Raw genomic sequence first — 22,389 nt, 5'->3', positions numbered from 1 at the left:
ATCGCGAGATGCAACCCAAAACCTCCAAGAACTGAACTCTAAATCCTAAGGACAAGGCAGGCCCTAGGAACAGGGGACATGAATCCTTCAAGGCGAGATTCCAGGTCTGCTGCCGGTCATCACAGATGAGGAAGAAGCCTGTGCCATGGTAAAACGAAACTCAAATTCCCTGGGGAAGTTGTGAAAAGCCATTTCTGATTTGGTAGCCTGATTGTAGTCCAATGGCCCGGCTGGCTTTGTCTTCCTCTCCAAGCCTCTGGCTCACACCACAGTTTATCACTGACCCTCAGGTATGAGTTGGTCCTCACTAACAGGCCTGAGGATCACAGGCAACAACCAGAAAGCTGCTCAGCTGGGGCCCAGAGGATCCCAGAGTAACATGGAGGAGCCGCTATGAAGCCTGGGGGTCCACACGCAGTGGCCTACCACCAGGGGAACTGAAGTCCTTCTGGCCCATTGCTCACATGGACATGGACTGCCTGAGACAAACAAGCATGAAGATCCAGTCCTATTTCTTTCATTTACTTCGTCTGAATGACACCACCTTTCTGAACTTCAGGTTTCTTACCTCTGTTACAGGGATAGTCAAGGGACTGTTATATCAAGTGAGATCAAGTGCGTAAAATGCCCGGCACTCACTAGTTGCCCAACAAATCCCTCATTTCTACTCATCCAGTTTTCACCCCCAAACTGAAGTGGCCTCAGTTTCTCCTTCTGTGGTTGTTGATATTGGTTTATGTTCAGGGAAGCAGCAGCTGCAGGAGCTACAAATCAGGGCCTGCCTGAGAAACTTCTCCTTTTTAAGCAAGAAGCCCAGCCCTGCCCAGATCTGTTGGTTTCTTCTGTGGAGGGATCCCCATGTAGCACAAGTCTGAAAAATGAGTTTGTTCATCTTCTTGGAGCACGAAGAGTTCTTAGACCTCTCATCCTGAGCTGGTGACAGAGCAGTCATTTCGGAATACAAGTGCCAGAGACCTTCTCCTGGGGAACGTTCCCATGGAGTCCCAGCAGCTCCTTACCTTGCCTCTTACTTATGCTCAGACTTTCTGTATGTGGCTAGGAATGCTCAAGACCACTCTGACTTCCTCCCCTACCACTCCCTTCCCCTTCGACCCCTCTTTAGACACCTGGCCTTCTTAGTCTTCTTTGAACTTGCCAAGCTCATGTTTGCCTTCAGCCATGGAGCTATCTGGAAGCTCCTGTGATAGCTGCATGACTGGCTCTGGTCTTTCTTGCACACTTCAGCTCAAATGCTTTGGCCCCAGGGAAGCCCTCATTGGCCCTCTTCTCCATCACTCAGTTCTTTATTTTCTTGCTAACATTTGTCACTATCTATAGTGATCTTATTTTCCTACATGTTGTCTATCTTCCATACTAAAATGCAGGCCAAAGGAGGCAGGGACTCATGTCTTTAGTTCAGCGAGCACTGACAGATCCCAGCCTAGGGCCTGGTCTCCACTCTCTGTCTCCCTGGAGCCTCAGCAGTTTTCTAAGAGATGCTGTTAAATGAACCTATGAATTATAATCCCATATGTAAGATGAGTATTACAATCCCATGCCGTAATAACATACTATAATAACATCACTCAGAACCATACAACTGTAGGAAGGGAGGCAATGCAGCAGGGAGGGCAATGCCTCCCAGTAATGGCAGAAAGTCTGCTTAGAGCTTCTCATGCTCCAAAGTGCAAGATTCCCTGGGAACCCCAATCAGAGTAAGGGACTTGTTACCCTGCCTCCTCTCAGAATTGAATGGAAGTGTGCTGATCATTCCCTCGACTTCAGATTCTGGGACTGAACTGGAGGGAAGTCTTCAGGCATCGGGATAGCACCCAATGGCAAGGCCAAGGGCTCAGGCAAAACTCAAAAGATACTGTCTAATAAACATAACCATAATGTCTCAAAAGATACTATCTAATAAAAATAACCAGCTCTTTAACAGAGAGACGCTGCTGCCTTGCCTCAGAAGCTTAATCCCCACTGGACCTCTTGCCTGAGGTTTCCAGAAAGCAGGAGGGCAGCAGTGGCTGCACAAAGCCAGAGAGGACAAGTTGGGGGAGGGGGGACTTTCCCTACAGCAGTTCCTTCTGCAGACCCATCCCTGGTGCTTCATCACCGCTCTGTGTCCCCATCCTCCAAACCCGGGGAGTCAGTGCTGCAAACGGCTCTTGAGGAAGCTGAGTGGCTCACTGGGGCGGTTAAGAGTAGGCATAGGTCAAAGGAAACCTCCCATTCCTACCAACTTCAGGGACAACCAGAGAAGAGAGTCATAGGGCCTACACTTTGTCACTGCTCCGAGATCACTCTGACTCACCCTGTAATGGAACAGTGCAGAAATCTCTGGCACTCCTTGTTCACAGGCGGCGTGCAACTGAGAGCAAGGTGTCCAGACAAGCCTTGTTTCGTGGGTACCGAGAGACCAGTATGTTTTCCTGAGCACTAAACATTTGTTTGGAGGCAAAACATTCTCTAATGTTTGGAGACTAAACATTCTCTTGGCATAGAGAACCCTTCCAGAATGAGGGCCCCCCAGCACACTTGGGGTGGGGAGGTGGTTGGGTTGTGTTCGAGATGCAATGAGCAACCATCAGAACATCCTGCCTCAGGACCCCAAACTCCACTGTCCCCATCTGGCTCTGAGCCACACCTCTGAGCCCAACGGTTCCCACAGCGCTGCGGGTACATGGAACACTCCGTGTACTCACCGTCTGCCTTGTCGCTCGTCGGGGGCAGCGGCTCACTGTCCTCATACCGCATGATGACAACAGTCTTGCTGTCTTGACCTCCTGGAGCACTTGCATCTGCAAATATGCACGCGGGGAAGGACAGTGAGAATGGCTAGCCGGCTTCACGAGCTGCAGAGGTGGGGGGACTTTTCTTTAATGCCTCTGAACATCAGCCTCCCCTTGGGTATTTCCTCGGGTGCCCGTTGTATGAATGACCAACTGGACAGTGGTTCCAGCTGCTGGGGGGACGCAGGACACTTAACATGCCCAATGCCTTCACCAGCTAGAAGATGAAGGAGCAAATGCACCTGCTTTTGAGAACAAAGGGGAGAAAGGAGAATGGTTTGAGGAAGAGCACTCCGGGGTGCCATCCCTTCTTGCTTCTGTCACTTCCTGGGTGTCCCCCTCATGCCAGGTGGGTGAGGAGCACGGGCTGATGAGAGCCCAGGAGGGTCACTGCTGAGGTCCCCCTCACCCTGCCCCTCTGCCGTCTACCCACGCCTGAGTGCTGGCTGCAGTTCCAATCTGCTCACACTCATTTTCTTGGTCTTCCTCCCACACCTCCCCCGAATCACCTGAAGAAGTCAGTGTGTGTCTCTTACAGAAGATCCTTGGAGGAAAGAGGCCAGTACGGGAAGAACATTAGCTTGCATATTAGTGTTTCTGCATCCCCATCCTCCATCCCTGGCTTTGAGAGACTCAGTCTTGCTGTGTGGGACAAAGTCCCTTGGTCCCTGGAAGTAAATGGGGTTCCCGTTCTTGGGGCCCCAGCACCACACTGCAGTGGGGATGGGAGGGACAGGCAGTGCCTTCCCCAGAGCCAGACAGCTGAGGCTTATCACAGGAGACCCTCGCCCGATATGGAAAGGGGCAAGGGAAGCCAAGAGAAGCATGGAAAGAAAAGAAAAGAAGCCCAGATCTTTCCAGGTTCTGCACACAGGGTTGTGCCTTTTCTCTGCACAGAGATTCCTGCCCAAGAAGTTCAGGCTGGGGGCTGACATCAGCCCAGAGGAGCAGGTGACTTTCCTTTATCATAAGCCATACCCGGAGGGTTACCTACCCAAAGTGGGCCTTTTCCCAGCTTGCACGGAGAAGCTGGTTAGGGTCCAGAAGGGGCTACCCCTCTGCCTCCTTCAGATCCTTTCTCCTCTGTCTCAGGGTCCATATTGAGATCTTTAACTGAAACAAGCTTACTCATATTCTTTTTTTTTTTTTTTTTAAGATTTTTTTTTTATTTATTTATTTGACAGAGAGAGAGATCACAAGTAGGCAGAGAGGCAGGCAGAGAGAGAAGAGGAAGCAGGCTCCCTGCAGAGCAGAGAGCCCGATGCGGGGCTCGATCCCAGAACCCTGAGATCATGACCTGAGCCGAAGGCAGCGGCTTAATCCACTGAGCCACCCAGGCGCCCCAAGCTTACTCATATTCTACTGTCAGTTATTTTTGTTCTGTTTGGTTTTTCCAGCTCAGAAAAGTGGGTTGGAGTCTACTGACACACACCATGTTCTAGAAACCCATTTGTCAGACTTTCCCATTTGAGGACCCCTGCAGGGGGAGCAGGAGAAAGTGGTATCCAGTCTGGGCCCAGGGCACCTTCTGAGTAGAATTCTGCCCTGTCCTGGTGTGAAAGCCTCCGGCTCTGTCTCCTCTCTCCCACAATCAGGTGGTAGAACACCTCTCCCCATTTACATTGTCCAGTTTTGACAACAAAGAAATTGCTCATCCCTTCCTATCCGTCCTGCCTGTGGAGAGGGAGAAGGTGATGTCATGGGAGAGGCATCCCGAGCCTAGAATTTCAGAGGCCAAACACTCTGTTAAGAGTGGTTTCTGGTCTTTGGTAGCCAAAGTTATTTCTAATTTTTAATTTACATCTTTCTATCTCAATGTCTTTAGCACTAAAATGTGGCCAAAACCCAGCGCAGCCCACGGGGATATTAACATGCACCAAAAATGCTATGAAAACAAGTCTAAACGTTCTTCCAATACCCATCTCTTCACTAGTATAGCCTCACTTTTTGAACTAGTGACCGTGATTCATGTGTCCCAAAGAGACATCCTGCATGTGTTAGCAGCGAGAAAACTCTGGATTTCAAGATTTTCCTTTGCAGGCCTCTGGATCAGCTAGAGATTAGCTCCTGTCTAAAGGAATCCATTTCCTCCTCCAGTTTGCTTCGGAGGCTCAGGAAGGTTTGCCTGGTGCTACTGGGTCTCCCCCTGGGGTCAGCACCAGGGCAGATGGTAAGGAGCCCCAGCCACTTGGGGTGGAGGGCAGCTACTGGGGACCTCCTCGTCGGATTCCAGCTGCTGCTGTGTGTGAGTCCAGTGAGTCTAGTGGTGATCCCCGGGCTGGCTTAGCGCTCCGGTGTTTTAACCTAAATTCCCTCTCCTGTCATTCCAGGAGCTGGGTGAGTCACAGATCTCATCCTTCTTCCCAGCTTTAGAAGCCAGCAGCAAATGAGGAAGGTTGTAAGGAAAGCCCATTCGAGGGTGGGGAACAGGGAGAGATTCTAACATTGTCCCCCAGCTGCAGGAGAGGCTGATGGGAAGAGCCCCTTTCTGGGGCAGGAAAGAAGCTGGAAAACAAACACGGGAGGGACCCACTAGGCTGGGCCCATCGGCCCAGCTCAAGGAACATTAGACTAGCCAGGATGCAAGGGTTCATCCTGGTTGCTCTGATCCTTGGGATGTCGAGGGATAATACCCTTGCTGAGCCTGCATGCTTAAGGGCCACACCGAACACATCCCAACTTGTTAGTGGAAAAAATATCCAACCCGAGAGGTGGCTTTTCCTTTATGCTCACCCTTTTGATCAGGCAGGCTTTGAGGTCTGCCCATGATCTCATCCTCTGAGGCGTGCAGGTTCCGGATCAGAAAGTACGTGGTCATTTTCCCTTTACCTTTCACTTCAATTTCACCCCTCTCAATTATTTCAAAGCCTTGATTTTCCAGAGCGCTGCACAGAGGGGGTAAAATATGCACCAGTTACCAAAGATCGGAGGCCTGCAACTTGAGAGTTGGCTACAATGGAGAGGGTGATGCAGGAGAAGTCTGGGCCGTGGGGCACACTGTGGATTGTGGGAGGGGAGGATGACCACAGGACATTGGCCAGGCTGGTTAAGTGGGGCAGGGAGGCAGCTGGGGAGAGGAGGGAACCTAAAGTGGCAGAATGAGAGCACAGGGGACCCACCCAAACCCTGTGACTCTACCCCACCTTTCCTCCCTCCAACACACTGCCCATACCCACAGCTGCACATCCTCTCTGGCCATGCATACGCCAGCCCTGCGTGGTTCTGAAACAGGAGGCTCCTTGGAAATCAGCTCTCTCCTTTCCAGCCTCCCCCAAGCACCCCATTACCCAATGTGGTCAGCATGCTCATCCTCACCCCCCAAGCTTTCTCCATGGCTCCTGGCTACCAAGGAACCAAAGGGAGGAGTATAGGAAGGGGACCGTGAAAAGAGACAGAGCTATGGGATAACTGGAAAATGTTTGCTTGTTCATTTATTTACTGGTCACTGCCGGGTATTGGAGAGAAACCACGGAACAGTGCACACCAGCCATGTATCAAATTCACAGTCAGGTACAGGCGCCTCAGGCAGCTCTCGGCACTTACTGACCTTCCCTTGCCCTTGGCCAGTTCCATGGAGATTTCAATCCTTATCCATGCTCCTCTAGTTCCCCCACTTGGCACCCGCTCTCCTCACTCTCAGGTTGCTGACTCTGCCTCCTCCTTTGTGACCTTTGTGATTCTTCTCTAAAATTGCAGCCGCTTATAGGCAAGACCCCACAGCTTCTCACCCCCCTGGCCACACTCCCCTTTTGCCCCAGTCTCTGAGGCTGAGGTGTCTTGTGCAAGGGCGCCTGATCTCTGCTCCCTTCCCACCTCCTTGAGGGCTGGCCACATCAGCCCCTCTCCCCTTCTCTTCAGTTCCCACCATTTGCATCCTCCCCTCAACCTACTAGCCAGCGAAGGTCTCTTCCACCCTAAAGTGGGAAGGAAAAAACCTTCCCACTTTATTATTTCCTGCTTTAATCCCATACACTTTGCCAATCCCTGATTTAGATCAGAAGCTCCTTAGGAGCCAAGGTGTCGTACAGGAGAGGCTCAGGAATATTTACTGTCTGACACAGCATCTTCTGTAAGCCAGGGCGGCATGGAAGAAGAACCATGGCTTTCCTTTACTACCTGCGCCCCATGGGGGCTAGGCACTCTGTGTGTTCTGGAATTAGGGAAAGTCAAAGGAAGGCATGAATGCACGAAGGGCTACCTGTAGGCAGTGGGGCTGAGGTGCACTTTGTCGGGGAGCCCGTGACTTTCCATCCTAGAAGCTGTGTTCACAGTGTCACCGAACAAGCAGTACCGTGGCATTTTGTCTCCCACTACCCCTGCCAAGACCGGTCCCGTGTGGATGCCCACTCTGATCTGCACAGAGAAAACCTCACTGAAACAGGACCATCAAATACTCTTGCTTTTCTTTTTAAGTTGAGGTATAACTTATATAAAACAAACAAACAAAAAGCGATCTCAAGTTGTTAGCTCCGGGAGTTTTGACAAGAGCATAGAGCCCTGCAACCACCACCGGAAATCAAACACAGCCGACTTTCACGACCTCGCAAGATTATCTTGTGCGCCTTCCCAGTGAAGCTCCAGCCCTCCCTGCAGGGGTGACCACTCTCTTCTTTCTCTTCCCAAAGATGAATTTGCCTGTTCCTACAAGAAAAGGAGCCTGTCCGGCACTGAGTACCACTGCCTCATGCAGAGTACGACCTCATGTACACTGAAGGCTATCTGAGTGAAATAATAGAAGATCTCGAAGAGTCCTAATTTAAAATTATTGAAATGGCAGCACAAAATGTTTCAAGTCCTTTCCCTACTTCCTTAAATAAACCCACATGGTATGTTGTTTCCGGTGGAGAGTCAATGATGTGCCTAGCCAGGTCCCTCTTCTTATCTTAAACTTGATAACATCTTTTCCTGTTTTCTTCTTGGTAAATCCACCAGGAGAGTTTCCAGGAATGCATTGTTTAATTTCATTCTTATTGGTGTAGTATTACTGTCATCTCTGTAGCTATCTCACACACATACGCACGCACACACACACACACCCTATACACACACTCTATTTACACAGCAGTATATTTTCAATAATTTTTTTCTTCGGTGGCTTTATTTACAGCCCTTTAACCAAAACTCGGATCTATTATGTGACTTTCTCATCTCATTCCCTCATTCCCTCCCATCTTGATTTTTTACTGGGGCTTTTTTTCCACAGATGTATCTGTGTGTTTACATGGGCCGAGTACTGTGGATGAGTCCTTCCGGCAACCACCTAAAGCCAGCTTTTGTTCAGAAGGCTACAGTGGGCATGACCACCAGAACCTGCAGCATTTCCCAATGTCGGACTCATCGCGAGGGTGAGTGGAGTGCGGCTTCAGAATCTCCTATGGAGGGTCTGTAATTGAGAAAAATTGTATTCTATCTTATAGTTGTCTTATTTACTCTGAGTTGGCTGGGTAGCTTATCTTGAAGATCTGACTGCCAGAAACAGAGAAGGGATTACATTTTAAACCCCAGAAACACTGCTCTGAAAGATCTCAGGGCCCTAGGATCTGCTGAGCAGACAGAAGAGGATGCTTACTTTTCATCTCCAAAATTACCCATCTTTTAGAGTGTGAACAAACTTCCGTGCTTGGAAGAGTAGGTTCCTGGGAGAAAGGTGAGCAGATGTCTCGCTCAGGGCCACGTGGCAGGAGAAAAGCTATTCTAAATATCTCAGGGCATCTGGTGTCTCAGCCTACTGCTGAGGGCATTTTCCCCCCTCAGCCTGACTCCTGAACCTTCGAGAAGGCATGTTGAATACGCAGTTTCCTGTGGGGTGGGAAGGCTATTCAGTAAACCTGAAACACTTGTGGAATTGAATGCTTAAATTAACAAGCTGGAATTACTAAAAAAAAAAAAAAAAAAAAAAAAAAAAAATCAGCTATCAAGATGGATTGAGCCCTGCAGAGTAAATGGAGAGTTGAGGTCAGCACTACAGACAATGAAGCTTGCAGTGAATCACGTGAAAGTCCCAAGCTCCAAGGCCTTCTCTGAAGTTGAAGTTGGGATGATGATAACCCTACTATAACTCATGACTTAGAACATGTGCAAGAGAAGACAAGAGGTAGGAGAAATTACCCATTTTAATTGCTGTAACATACCCAGTAACCATCTGAACAGACAAATAAGCAGAATTCTACTTTTTTGTGCGTGAGATGCTTGGTATTCAGCAAAATACTCAATTTCTCTCTACCTGGATGGGTTCTCCAGTAACAGGATTCATCACTTCTTTTGCAGACATTCTCATTCCCAAGGCAAAGTTAGCCACTCTTTGAGCATGGCTTCCAACAGGCACGGGTACGCCCCCCACCACCATGTAGGCATCGCCTATGGTTTCCACCTGGAAGGGGGAAAGAAGCATTCAGAGCCTCTCCTTAATGCATTAAACATATGACTAAGTATTTGTGTCATTTTCCATGTATTGACAGAAGGACCGTATTACAGCTGGTGGTTGTCTGTCAGGAGGATGAGGAGCATGAGGGAAGGGGTGAAAAGAAAAATGGTTCCACAAACAACCATGAGAGAGCCCAGAGGTCTTTCTGCTTCTGGCAGAAACAAGTTCCAGAGAAGACGAAGCTCCTGGGTTCGTGTATGATTATGTATTAGACATATGGTATTTAGATTGGACTTTTTGCTGAATTCAAGGGGTAGAATTATTCCCTGGGAAAACAGGGTGCCCTTGAAAGACACTTTAGTGCTGAGAATTCTAAAAGGATTTCTGCAAAGACTAAAATTCCTAAAATAGCTCCAATCCTCTTTTAGTTCTACCTGCTCACCCCACTCCCAACCACACCAAACCGCAGACCAGGGAGGGTCCGGAAGGCTGAGTCCGGAGCCCCTGCCCTGCCTGGGGGTAGCACACCCCCATGGCTTGCAGACACTTACTTTGTAGACCTCGTGGACACTGGTTAGTCTGTCAAACTTGGAGTACATGGAATTCAGCATCTTCACTATCTGGATAGGTTGGCAGGCAGCACAGATGTTAGTAAATGTCACCACATCACTGAAAAGAATCGTGCACGTTTTAAATTCCCCTGCAACATAAACCAGGTGTCAGTGACAGCCCAGGATATGGAATAATAATCCTATGAATTCTAGGTGCAGGTGTCCTTTGGAAACCAAATCTAACTGTGCCTTGGGGAGAAGGAGCCAGATGCCATTCAGCCAGCAGACCTTCCCCGAGTGCCCGCTATAAGCCAGTCTTCATGCAGGGAGAATCATGTAACATGAAATAGACAGGACCTCAGCCCTTGAGGAGCTCTCAGTCCAGTGGAGGGGACATACGCATCATCCAACAGCTGGTAAGGTGTGATGAGAGGCATGGGAGGGCAGAAACAGGTTGAGCAAGCCCTGGCTTACAGAGAAGCCCTTGGCAAGTGGGCTGAGGCAGAGACCCAGGGGCAGAGCGGAGTACTGCCCACCACGACAGCAGAGACTGGTCACCACGAGGTGGTGGGTTCCACTCTCTGCATATGGCGAGAAGACCACCATATCCTCAGCTTGTCAGGCTGCTTCCAGTCCTGCTAATTTCCGTAGAGCAGCTAGACAATCTGCTTAAGTCAGACGCCCAACTCCTCTGCCTTACATCCATGACTTCCATCACGCTGCGACAGAAAATGTTTACCGTGGCCAATAAGGGGCCCCCTCTGTCCCCGCCACCTCTCCAGCCTCATGTCTCCACGCACTCTCTCTGGTTTACTCCACTCCAGCCACACTGGCCTCCTTGGGGTTTCTCAAGTGCCTCCTGTGTGGGGTCCTTGCACTGGTTGCTTTCTCTCCCTGGCCCCTCTTTTCACAAATATCCACATATATCTCACATGTAAGCACCTCATGAGAATTTCATTTACCACTCTATTTAAAATAACAGTCTCGAGACCCTGTCCTCTTAGCCTCATTGCTGCCCCCAAGCTCGTATGCCTTACATATGGGATGATATGGGATTGTTTATTTGCTCATTGCCTGTCTTCCTCATTGGACTATAAGCTCCATGAGATGAGAGACCATTCTGGTCTCTACTATATTCCCAGTCCCTAGAGCGGGGCCTGGCGCATAGTAGATGCTCAAATATTTGTTAGATAACTGAATGCATGACTCCTTGAACACAGCTGGGTATTGTCTATATTATTTATACCTCTGGTAATAATCTCCTGTTCATGTAACTTTCTCTTCCCTTTGGCTTCTGGCCTATGGTTCTCTCTTCAGATTCTCCAAATAATAGGTGTTCCCTAAGCTTCAGTGCCTCACCCTCTTTCCTTCTCACCTCATGTCCCTAGATGGCCTTATTTATAACTCATACCATCTGGGATTAATCACCACCCACACTCCAACAACTCCTAGATTGATAGCTTACCCTGGAAATTTCCATTGAGCTCTCCCTACAATTCCTAACTACCTACTGGTCATGCTACATGGACTATCCCACAGACATTTTATTTTTTTTATTTTTTTTTATTTTTTATTTTTTTAATATTTTATTTATTTGACAGAGAGAAATCACAACTAGGCAGAGAGGCAGGCAGAGAGAAAGGAGGAAGCAGGCTCCCTGCAGAGCAGAGAGCCCGATGTGGGGCTCGATCCCAGGACCCTGGGATCATGACCTGAGCCGAAGGCAGAGGCTTAACCCACTGAGCCACCCAGGCACCCCTCCCACAGACATTTTAAACTCAGCTGCTCTAAAACCAACCTTACCATCCTCCCCTTAAACCCGCTCTTCTTTCTGGTTTGGCCTTACAGTAAATGTACCATGTGTCTCTATGCTAGAAACTTCACATTCTACCCTGACCCCTCCTTCTTCCTTTCTCCTGTCTTCTTGGTCGTGAAAATCCTGCTTCCCATTTGTGGGGTCTTAATTCAGGCGTTTACCATCGCTCACCTGCATTGGGATGGGCTTTCTGTCTGTCTCCCTCTCGTGCATTCACTACCCTGCAGCCAGAATCATATTCATCAAACTAATCATGAAACTTTCCTTCTAAGAACAAGAAACCTCAGGGAATCCTCCCCTGAGCCTCGCCCTATGTGTCCAGCCCCACCTTGCACCGATCTGCCACGTCGCCCCACATTCTAGGGACGGTCCCCTGCAGACAGTGTTCATGCTGCCCCACTTTGCTCCTGTCATCCCATTCTCCTGCAATGCCTCATCCTCCGTCTTCTTTTTTTTTTCTGAAATAGAATCTCAAGGTTTAACTCAAGTGTCAGACGCTTCATGTAAAGCCTCATAGCCCCTGACCCTGTGTCTTTGTCTCCGACTTCTACTTATTACTAACTTCCCTAGCATCTGTGTTTCCATACCTTTGCGACAGACAAAGCATGAATTCTGGAGTTAGATGACTTCTGATTGATTTTCAGCTCGCTTACTCATAAACTGGGGTGAACATAAATTTACAAAGCTATTTGGGATAATAACACCTCCCTCACAGAAACGTTCAGAAAATTAAGTGAAATGGCCTGTATGAAAATGTCTACTCCAGATCCTGGAGCAATCAGGACTCCTTAACCCACACGAGTTTCCTTTCCTTTGGTTACCCTGTCCCCCATGAATAGATCCTGCGTATAGCTGCCAAACCCACAAGACCGTGAACTCCTTTGGGTTAAGACGGGGCAGCACCCTGAAATTCAGTAGCTTTCCCATGGACGTCTGGGGGAGAACACACACCCGTGCCAGATGGAAACGGAGTTCAGAGTAAACACGCCATTCTCTCCTCCATAAACGGCTTGCTCTCCCTGACTGGTCCTTCAAGGCACCCAAAGACTTACGTAAGGTGCGGGTGTGTTATTCCCGGTCCGAGAACAGAACTCTATTCACGATCCCCAACAGACAGGCCAGGCTCAGGACACACTTTCAGGTCTTAGAGAGTGTGATATAGGTGGGCATAGTTGACGGGCATTTTTATTTAATCCATATTTCACAACTGTGTTCTTTCCATTATTCTTATTGTTGGGAGAAGAAAACTGAGGCCACATGGCTTATGTAACCAGCCCAAGGCCATGTCACGAACGAGGGATGGAGCCCCAGTCCAGCCCTAGATCCGTGCGGGTTCAGGGCCTATGCCCTGACCGCAGGGACACACCACCTCCCTCGCAGAGGTCCCCCTGCAGGGAAGGGAAGCTCTACCTGCGGCGACCTTCTTGCCCTCCTTCAGCTGGTTGGCCACGTGTTCCGGCAGCATGGCATAAAGCAGGGTCTCTGTTTTCTTCTTTTCTATGGCCAAGTGCTTGGAGAGGATCCGCAGCTCCTCCTTCTTCCTCTCCAGCTGGTTGGACAGCTCAATCTCGGCCAGTCGCTGCTGGTTCAGGAGGATGAGGTCCCTGGTGGTGTCGTGGGGGGCGATGTCGGAGAGGTGCATGCCGCGTTCCTCCAGCTCCTGCAGGCTGCGAAGCTTCGGGGAGCACATGTATATCATGCAGCCCACGGCCTCCATCCAGATCATCTGGCCTGCCCGTCACCGAGAAAAACACAACAGCGGAGCACGTCACCAACAAGGGACACAGCTCACCAGATCGCCACCCACACAATACGCCCTTTCATCCCCTGCACAGTCTCGCGCCTTCCCTGTCAGCCCCATTTCTTAAGGGCTCTGTCCCTGTCTCCACTTACTCATCTTCCCTGTCTCACTGGTCCCCTTTTTACTTGGAGGTGGCCCCACCCTGCTTCCAAGCCACTTACTCCAACACAAGTCTGTCTCCCTCACCTCCTGAGCCCCCCTGCTGTTGGGTAGTGTCATGCAGAAACCCCTTCCCTGAAACCTCACTTCCGAGACTTCCCTGACACTGCTTTGTCTCCGAGATTCCCCCGACTTCTTTCAATTTTCCCTTTAGGGTCTTTTTTTGCTCATTCCTTCAATGCTGGTGTTCCCCAGGGTTCTGTCTTGGTATTCTCTTAGGATCCCACAGCGGCACCCTACATCATGCCGACGAGGAATCTGAATTTCCAGAGAAACCCTGCTTCCTGGACTCAAGTGCATATTTCCTTAGAAAGAGATACGTTTATTCTTTCACTATAAAGGCAGTACGCATGCATTGCAGAAAATGAAAGAAGTCAAAGAAAACAACAAAAGTCGCCCATAATCACACCACTCAGGTAATTACCCAAAACGGGTTTTCCATCTTCTTTTTGGAATCTGAATTTTTCATTTTAAATTTATAATAGATATATCCTTCCATAGCATAAATACAGATATGCATCATACTTTTTTTGCTGGCTGCATTGATTATACCATGTTTTATTCAAGCAACTAGCTAGCACTGAATATGTTACGTCCCTTTTATCAGTCTATGAACAGCATGGCAATGGCCAAGCTTAAGGTAAGTCATTGTGTATCATCATGCCTATTCTGTTAAGGATGTAATCTTAGAAACTGAATTACTGAGACAAACAATATGCTCACTTTTAATGTTTTTGGATGCATATTGCTAAAATGCCCTCTAAAATGATCGTGACAGTTTATACTCCCAACAGCAGTGGCTTTTTTAAAATTACTCCCCAGTATTTATACATGGTTACAGCTGAACTCACCTTCAGTCCCCTCTGCAGATCTGCTTATTTCCCCCGCTATGAGCAGGCATACTATTCTAGGTATTAAGGAGTCAGCAGTGACTCAAACTGGCCAAGTCCCTGACCCCAAGGAGTTCACAGCATGTCTTTTCAGCTAGTTACCCAAGTTACCCAGTTTTATCACCCAGTTACCCAAGCAAGAAAGCTAATCATTAGCCTCAATATTCTCTCTTTTTTGCAACCTCTACATGCAATCGCCAACTTCTGCCTTAATTCTTTCCTGAATCAGTTCCTCATGTACCACCCCAGCACCACCGCTTGGGTCCCCTGGGGCTTTAAAGCTTCACACCAACTCTCCCATGGCAGCCTTCTGCTTTCTATGCAACTTTTTTGAGAAAACCAAAAAACTCTGCCTGGTGCCTGTCTGCGCAATGGCCCAGATGGCAGAGAGCGATGATGGGGGGTGGAGGGGTGAGTTCCTTACCTCGGAGTTTGAGTGCGGGCTGACTTTTCCATGCCTCAGGCATCCTTTCTCTTCGTGCCTTCAGGACAAATTGACTGTTGATAAATTTGCAGATGCTGAAAATGTTGAAGGTAACTTGGGGATGAATGATGGAGAAATACTCATCTAATCGAATCTTCTGGGTTTGGAGTCCCGGGACATACTTCTGAATATTCACTCCAGCTTGCTTGACCCTCAGCTATCCACAGAGGACAGATGTAAGACCAGGAAACAGAAAGCAACCTGCACCATGCACTTCCCCTTGGAAATACCACTCTGCATCCTCTCTGACTCACTAAGGAGGAGAAGGGGTCACTAACGGAATAGATACCGTAGAAGTAATAAATATTATTTTAAAAATCAAATCTGCAGCTAATCTCTGAAAGAGGAAAGGATAGTATAGGGTGCTCAGAAGCATATTTCTTACTAACAAGAAACAGATGTTCAAAGTCTCAACTGGGTTAACAGTTCTTCCCTAACTCTGTGGGATTTCTCTGTTTCTGTCTCTTTCTGTCTCTCCCTGTCTTTGACTCTCTCTGCCTTCCCTCCCTTTAGAATTCAGTAATAAAGAAACTAGCAAATTTGGTAGCTTAGATCTGACACCCAGGCCCCAGGTGAAGGAGTCCATCACAGACGTGAGGAGATATCTTCCCCTGCTGCCTCCAGGGAGACACAGAAGGAAGAAGCAAAATGAGTCTCCTGTACATAAAATGTCCAATGTCTACATAAGCTGCCCATAATGTTTAACATCACTAACCCCGGGCTGTCTGTTAGGCTACAGAAATTGACTTAACATTGTAGAATAACTATCATTAAATTTTCTGTGATTCTTAAAAAGAAAAAGGAGTTTTCAAATACATCAGGATTTAAAACATTCATAGTAGCAATTATAATATCCTCATAGCACCGGGGAAATGCCAAAGTATATTGCTTTATCATTCCCTAGTTGTTTCTTATAGGAGTGTTTGATTTCCTCAGTTAGATCGATTCTTTGCAAGCAGAGAAGACCCTCAAATGAGTAAATTTCATAGAACCCTTATCCAGCAGTCCACTGGAGGGGATGATTCCAACAGGTCTCTGCATTCAAATAAATATCAAAGAAAATCACAACTACCTGAAAGCATTTTAACTGATATTTTTGACCAAATTTATTTTGCACATTGCCCTTTAAATGAGCTTGTAATCAATTCAGTTGACATAATTTTAGCCAAGGAAATTGACAACAACCAAACACTTTCCATTAATGGTCACCCTTCCAGCTCCCACAAAACAGTGGCATGAGTTGGCACAGACCTGTCCCCTGCTTTCAAGCTGTAGAAAGAGAAGCTTGGTGGGATTGAGCCTTCCACAATGGCCACAAGGATGGCAAGGACTCAATCTAAAGTTTCACCCTGTCATTACTATGTTCTTTCATCTCTCGGTGTCGTGAACTTTGGTGTCATGTCTTTTTTCTCTAACAACGAACTTTCCCCCATGCACTCCCTAGTGTAGTCTCCTTGGTGCTGTCCCCAACCCACACATATGGAGAAGATCCTGCACTCTGGTTTCTGGAGGACGCCAGAATGAAAAAGAAGTCAATGGTCGGTCACACCAGGCTAAATCCTAGTCTCCCAAACCCTGGGGACTCCTCAGGGACTTGAAAGTCCCCACCAGCCATGAAAGACTATATAACATATTTCCTTCCCAGCTTATCCCTAATCCAAGTGACAGAAGGAAGGGGCCTCTTACTGATTCATCAAACACAATGTGGAAAGGAAAAGCATTGCAGAATGTCTTCTGTTCAATCCAGAGCTGCTCAGGATAAACTGGCACGAAGGTATTCACGAGATGCCCTGGGTGTAGAAAAAGAGAGTCCTGCTCACAGGCAGCTCACGCCACCAACCTGGCACAGAGCAGAGCTCGCTCGGGATAGCGTCTTAAATGTTCATGGGCAAAGAGCAGTCCCCACTCTCTATCACAGGCTCCCTTAGCGTCTCCAGATGGCCACAGCAATTCTTCCAAATTAAAACAAACAGAAAACTTGCTACCAGGTTGAGAAGCACCCCCCTACCCCCTGCCAAGTTTCTGCCCGATGCTGAAGAGTTTCTGGGCCAATTGAGTATGTCTCGCCATGCAAACAGAGCCGGCATTGAAACGGTGACAGCCAGACAATGAGCTAGCAGAGCAGAGCGTGTGTGCCCGGCCCAGCGTCAGGGACATTTGCCATGGAGCTTTTTAGACTGACAGTTTTGGGTGGCACATGAAAATTTAACCAACAGCCCTATTTGGCAGGGGGTAGAGATTCGAAATGGAGCCTTTTTGATATGAAAATCTCCCAGACAAAGGATGTCAATTGCATGTTTGACTCGCTTGCCATGGCTTGAAGGACTCAGAATGCAGCCTTTTGAGCCCTGCAGACCTCCTCCCAGATGCATGTCACCAGGACCTATGGGGCAAGATGGGGAGGGCTCTAGCTCCGGGCTCCCAGTGGGGCGGTGCTCTCATTCTGGCTCAGTCATTAGTGCTGATCATGGGATGGGCTCAGTGTCAACAAGGGCAACTTCAGAGCCTGACACCTTCATTTTTCATGCTGAAGATGGAGGACCTTGTTCAGGGCCATACAGCGCCTCAGGGACAGAGCCAGAAATCTGCTTTCTTGGCTCCTGATCCAGTGTGCTTTGTACTACTGGACACCATGGTTATTAACTGCAGACTTCTAGACCAGAAGTGCATCTCCGTCCAGAAGGCCTGAGAAGCTGTAGAAAATGCATTGTTTTTGAGAATGTGTCAGTGCTCATCCTCCTTCCTTTCAACACAGTCCCCAACTGGAACTGATTCCCATCCTCTCTCCAGTGGCTTTCCCTGATTATCGGGGAGACTGTGTCTCTGTGTCACCCAGCACAAGAGGGACAAAGGAAGGCAAGTTAGCGTCTGAAGTTTTAAAGTTAAAAATCCTGCCTCCAAATCCAAGCTCTGCAGAAATCAGTGACATCATAATCATGGAAGACTTGACCCATTTGTGTGCACCAAGCCATTACTCTGCTCCGAGAGGCCCAGTCAGGAAAACAGCCCACTCACCTTTTCCAAACATGACTATGCTTCTCACAATTTCCCAGTGTGATTTCTTCACAGGAAAAACAGAGACACTCAAATATTTCTCTTTCATCCTAAGGAAAGCCGCCTCCATGGCCTGTAGGTGACAAAAAGAGAAGCACGTGTGTCTGGTCATGGGACTGGTCATGTGCCTAGAGGTATACAAGCCCCATTTTGCTGTAATCGGGACCAGAGGAACAGCAAGACCATGCAAGGTCAGTCTTAGCAAGACTTCCTCATCCCTAAGATTTGTATCTAGTTAATCTTCCTGTTGTTTCTCTGCCAAAGGCAGCAAGGACTTCTTAAAAATCTCACGAGAGGGCTGGCAGGAAAATCACATAAGAACATCTTCTCTTCTTATGGTTGGAGATTCTATAGCCAACAGACTCTGAGGGGGGCTTTGAATGCTCTAAGACATAAACACTGGGTGGTCCAGGAGACACAGAATCATCGGGATGCTTGAATAGCTGTGTGGATATTTGTAGGACCTAAGTAGAAAACGTTCACGCTACAAGCTGGAATTGAGGCAGCCATCACAGGATCAAGAATTGACTCCAGACTCCCAACTGGTCCCAGCTCTAGAAGTGGGCGCTAAGGGCTTGAAAGGTCAATTTATTTTAGAAGGATTGCAAAACAAGCCACAAACCCAAATGTCTGGCCTTCATTTTGGTGTTTTTAGAGGTGAAAATGTTCCAGGCTGAAGTTCATCCCCGAAAACCTCCCAGTGTTTACCCAAGTTTTCTTAACCCAGCCGTTCTCAACCAATAATGATTTTGTCCCTACCACTGCCCTGGAGACATTTTTAATTCCCACAGCTAAGGAGTGGGGAAGCAGGGTCCTACTCGCGTCTGGTAGGTGAGCTAGGAATGCTACTAGACGTGCACAAGACAGCCCATCATGACAAAGAATTATCTGGCCCAAAATGTCAATAGTGTTGAGGCTGAGAAGTTCTGCCTTAAATCCACGATTAGAAGGTCCATTTGGTTCTGTTCTTTACATCGATTGTTCTGAGACTGGCATTTCCACTAGGAGGATCTGTGCTTCCCGAAGACATAGCAAACCCAGTACCTCTTGGTCTCTCAGGATGTCCTCATTGGCTTGTATCCGGTTTGGTTTTGCCCTTCTCATCTCTCTGTGAGACTTCTGCACAACCAGAAACACAACATGCTCCTTCTTTCCTGTCCTCTCCTCTTCCTTACTCATGCCGAGGATATCCATGGTCACATCAGTGTCAAAGAAGTCTTTGGCCACAGCCTCAATGATACCTACAGCAGAAGGACACTTTATGGTGAGGGATGGCAAGAGGCAGGTTTGTCGGCAAAAGTTATAACATAACCAAGTTAGACTTCAGATGAATATCCCAGAGTTCACTAAGCTCAGGCCCTGCATCAAGACAGGCAGCAGAGGATAGATTAATAAATTTAAAAATAAAATAACTTCCGGGTAGAGGTTTAAATTATATATGTCTGCATAACAAATATAGCCCTGCCACCCTAATTTCTAGGTTAACATCTATTCATTTGTTTGTTTATTTCAGGAAGGCATTTAACTCACTAAACCAACTCTAGAAATAATGTAAACAAAATCTAGTTATAAAAGCATTAAGGACCATGTTTTAAAGATTTTATTTTATTTAGTTATTTGACAGATAGAGATTTCAAGTAGGCAGAGAGGCAGGCAGAGAGAGAGAGGAGGAAGCAGGCTCCCTGCTGAGCAGAGAGCCCGATGCGGGGCTCGATCCCAGAACCCTGGGATCATGACCTGAGCCGAAGGCAGAGGCTTTAACCCACTGAGCCACCCAGGCGCCCCAAGGACCATGTTTTAAAAAGAGGTGCTCTGGAAATCTATCCTGGAGTTATAATATAAGCATGGGAAAATCGTGCATGAACATGTTCACCAAAGCAATAACAAAAGAGTAGTCTCAACTAAAAATTCAACAACAGGGGACTCATTATTTACAATATGGATTATCATTCAGCAGTTGAAAATGGGTTTAAAGGACCATGTGAAAACATGGAAGGATGCTTTTTCTCCATAATGCTGAATACACAAAGAAACGTTGATACAAAATAATATACACAGAATCATCATAACTATGTAAACACGTAGTTCAAAATGTTAAAATAAAAAGTGGAAACGTTCCTTCTTTTGACACCTTGGGAACTTATTTTCATGGCCCAAAGGCTTTGGGAGTAATGGATCAAGATGACAAAGAATCAGATTATGGAAGAGCTGGGTGAGCTATTAGCCATCCTGGAGAGCCTGTGAGGAGAACTCCAGAGACATCGTAACTGTGGGGCTGGTGAGGCTGTTCCCATACCTGGAACGATGTGGCACAGACCACTCCTATCAGAGTAGTAATGGAGAAGCATTTTCCCATCTGCTGCTTTCTCCACGCGGAACGATGGTGCGTTCATCTCCTATTCAAAAGACATGACATGTTTCTCCCAGTGAACCCAAGTTGTTTAAATTATACTTTTGAGGTTTTGTGCACAATAGTACTTACCCATGACAACACAGAAAGCTGTATCTCCAGCCCCTCTCCAATCATATCAAATCCACCATGGTTTTGGCCCCTACATGTCAGGAATTTGATATTATCGCTAATTCCTCAACCCACTCTATATGGCAAGTATTAGCTCTCTTTTAAAGAGGAAGAAACAAGCTCAGTGGAGTCAAGGCTGAAGTAAGGGTGCAACAAATATGGACCCCGGTGAGCCTTCCCACCCCGCACGCTGCTTCTAGCCACACTCCAGGGCGGGCCAGCCGCTTAGCCTGTGAGCAGGTGACCATGGGCGTCTCCACCCTCCCAAAGATCAGGCGCTCAGAGCGACTTGGAGAAGAGTTCATTTCTCATCCTGGAAGTAAAATGCTGTCTGCGGTGTAACATTGCACATTTGGAAAATCAAGATACATCGTTAAGAGATCATCTTTCTCTGGGAACAAATGTTGGCATTCAAGTATGCACCACCTCATGGTAGATGTATGTCAAGAAATAAAGATGGAGACGTTGCCTGGGGGAGTCCCTGAAAAGAAACAGCCTCCCCCCACCCCACCTTGATTAGTAGACAGCTCAACACCCAGGCTTACAGCCTGTGGTCCAAGTGAGGAAGGAGACTTAGTGACGTGGGTTCCTACCATGATATTCGCTTTCTTCTATGGTGGGAGGGTTTCTAGTTAAAATGAGTTTCTTTTAAAAAATTTTATACATATAGGGGTACCTGGGTGGCTCAGTGGGTTAAGCCACTGCCTTCGGCTCAGGTCATGATCTCAGGGTCCTGGGATCAAGCCCCACATCGGGTTCTCCACTCAGCGGGAAGCCTGCTTCCCGCCCCCCCCACCCCACCTGCCTCTCTGTCTACTTGTGATCTCTCTCTCTCTGTCAAATAAATAAATAAAAAACCTTTAAAAATTTTTATACATATATATACACACATATATAATTTTTAAGAATTTAATTAAATATAGAAATTAAAGAATTAAAATTTTTTAAAGAACTTAAAAAGAATTTTTTTAAAAATTTAAGAATATTAAATAAATATATATATGTATATATAAAGAGGATTTGAGGCAACACATATAAAAAGCATGTAATAAAATAGGAAATTGAAAGTTATTTAAAAAACTTTGCGCAAGCCCTGCATAGTGAAAAAAATAACAGAGTCCGGAAGGGCTAGAAGGAAAATTCACAGCCTCTTGCTACCACCTGCACCTTCAGTTCTCACCCCCAGCCTAAGCCACTTTCCAGAGACGCTGCTCAAAGTCTGTGCTTTTGATTCTATCCAACTCTCTGAATAGTAAGATTATACTTTTGTTTTTTTTGATTAAAATAGAGTTTTATGGATGTGGAGAATCAGGGCAAAGGGAAAACAATGGGAAGCAGACAGAGCATGATCTTCGGGAGACAGGCTTATGTGGGGTTGTGTCCCGGCTCAGCCACCATGACCTGGCAACTGGAGCAATTATTTGACCTTTCTGGACCTGTTTTCTCATATATATCATGAAAAAAAATAAGAATATCTAATCTTAGGGGTGTAAGGAGGATAATTCAATGATTATAAATTACTTAGCCCAACGTCTGCCTCATAATTAGCACCCAATGAAAGTTAGCTAAAAAAAAAAAACAAAAAAAACAAGATTAAAGGCACAACTATAATCAGAAATGTATGCCTTAAGGCTTTGACAGATGACTAGAGGCAGATATAAAGAAAAGTCAGCATTATCTTATTTTAATTGTGCCTAGAGAGACAATCTAGAATGTTCTGCGCAGTATAAAGCTTAATAGCTATCAGGTATCGCTGCCAGTGTTAAATTACAACTTGCATATTAAAACATTTACATATTTATGTCATCATGTGCAAAATACCCTCACGTACATCCTGAGAAGTTCTATTCTTTTAAGATTTTATATATTTATTTTGAGAGAGAGAGAGAGAAAGAGAGAGAGAAAGGGTGAGAGGCACAGGCAGAGGGAGAGAGAGAATCTCAAGCAGACTTCCCAC

The 22,389-nt window shown here is 47.1% G+C and overlaps 1 protein-coding gene across 1 annotated transcript in view; it reads right to left on the bottom strand.

The window, feature by feature from the left end:
• LOC123925073 (guanylate cyclase soluble subunit beta-2-like) overlaps positions 1–22,389 on the bottom strand; it is a 44,103-nt gene that overhangs the window by 7,002 nt on the left and 14,712 nt on the right. Inside the window, exons 3-13 of the mRNA XM_045978195.1 lie at positions 20,208–20,307; positions 18,956–19,152; positions 17,873–17,984; positions 16,544–16,647; positions 14,798–15,014; positions 12,934–13,254; positions 9,708–9,856; positions 9,016–9,162; positions 6,991–7,145; positions 5,526–5,677; positions 2,706–2,801 (exon numbers count right to left, since the gene is read on the bottom strand). Of these exons, the coding sequence (XP_045834151.1) occupies positions 2,706–2,801; positions 5,526–5,677; positions 6,991–7,145; positions 9,016–9,162; positions 9,708–9,856; positions 12,934–13,254; positions 14,798–15,014; positions 16,544–16,647; positions 17,873–17,984; positions 18,956–19,152; positions 20,208–20,307 (1,750 nt within the window). The remainder of the gene's footprint in view (positions 1–2,705; positions 2,802–5,525; positions 5,678–6,990; positions 7,146–9,015; positions 9,163–9,707; positions 9,857–12,933; positions 13,255–14,797; positions 15,015–16,543; positions 16,648–17,872; positions 17,985–18,955; positions 19,153–20,207; positions 20,308–22,389) is intronic.

The sequence above is a fragment of the Meles meles genome, chromosome 14 (genome assembly GCF_922984935.1).
Source record: "Meles meles chromosome 14, mMelMel3.1 paternal haplotype, whole genome shotgun sequence".
Classification (NCBI taxonomy): domain Eukaryota; kingdom Metazoa; phylum Chordata; class Mammalia; order Carnivora; family Mustelidae; genus Meles; species Meles meles.
Note: the sequence above shows the minus strand (reverse complement) of the source record. Positions and strands in the feature narration are given on the sequence as shown.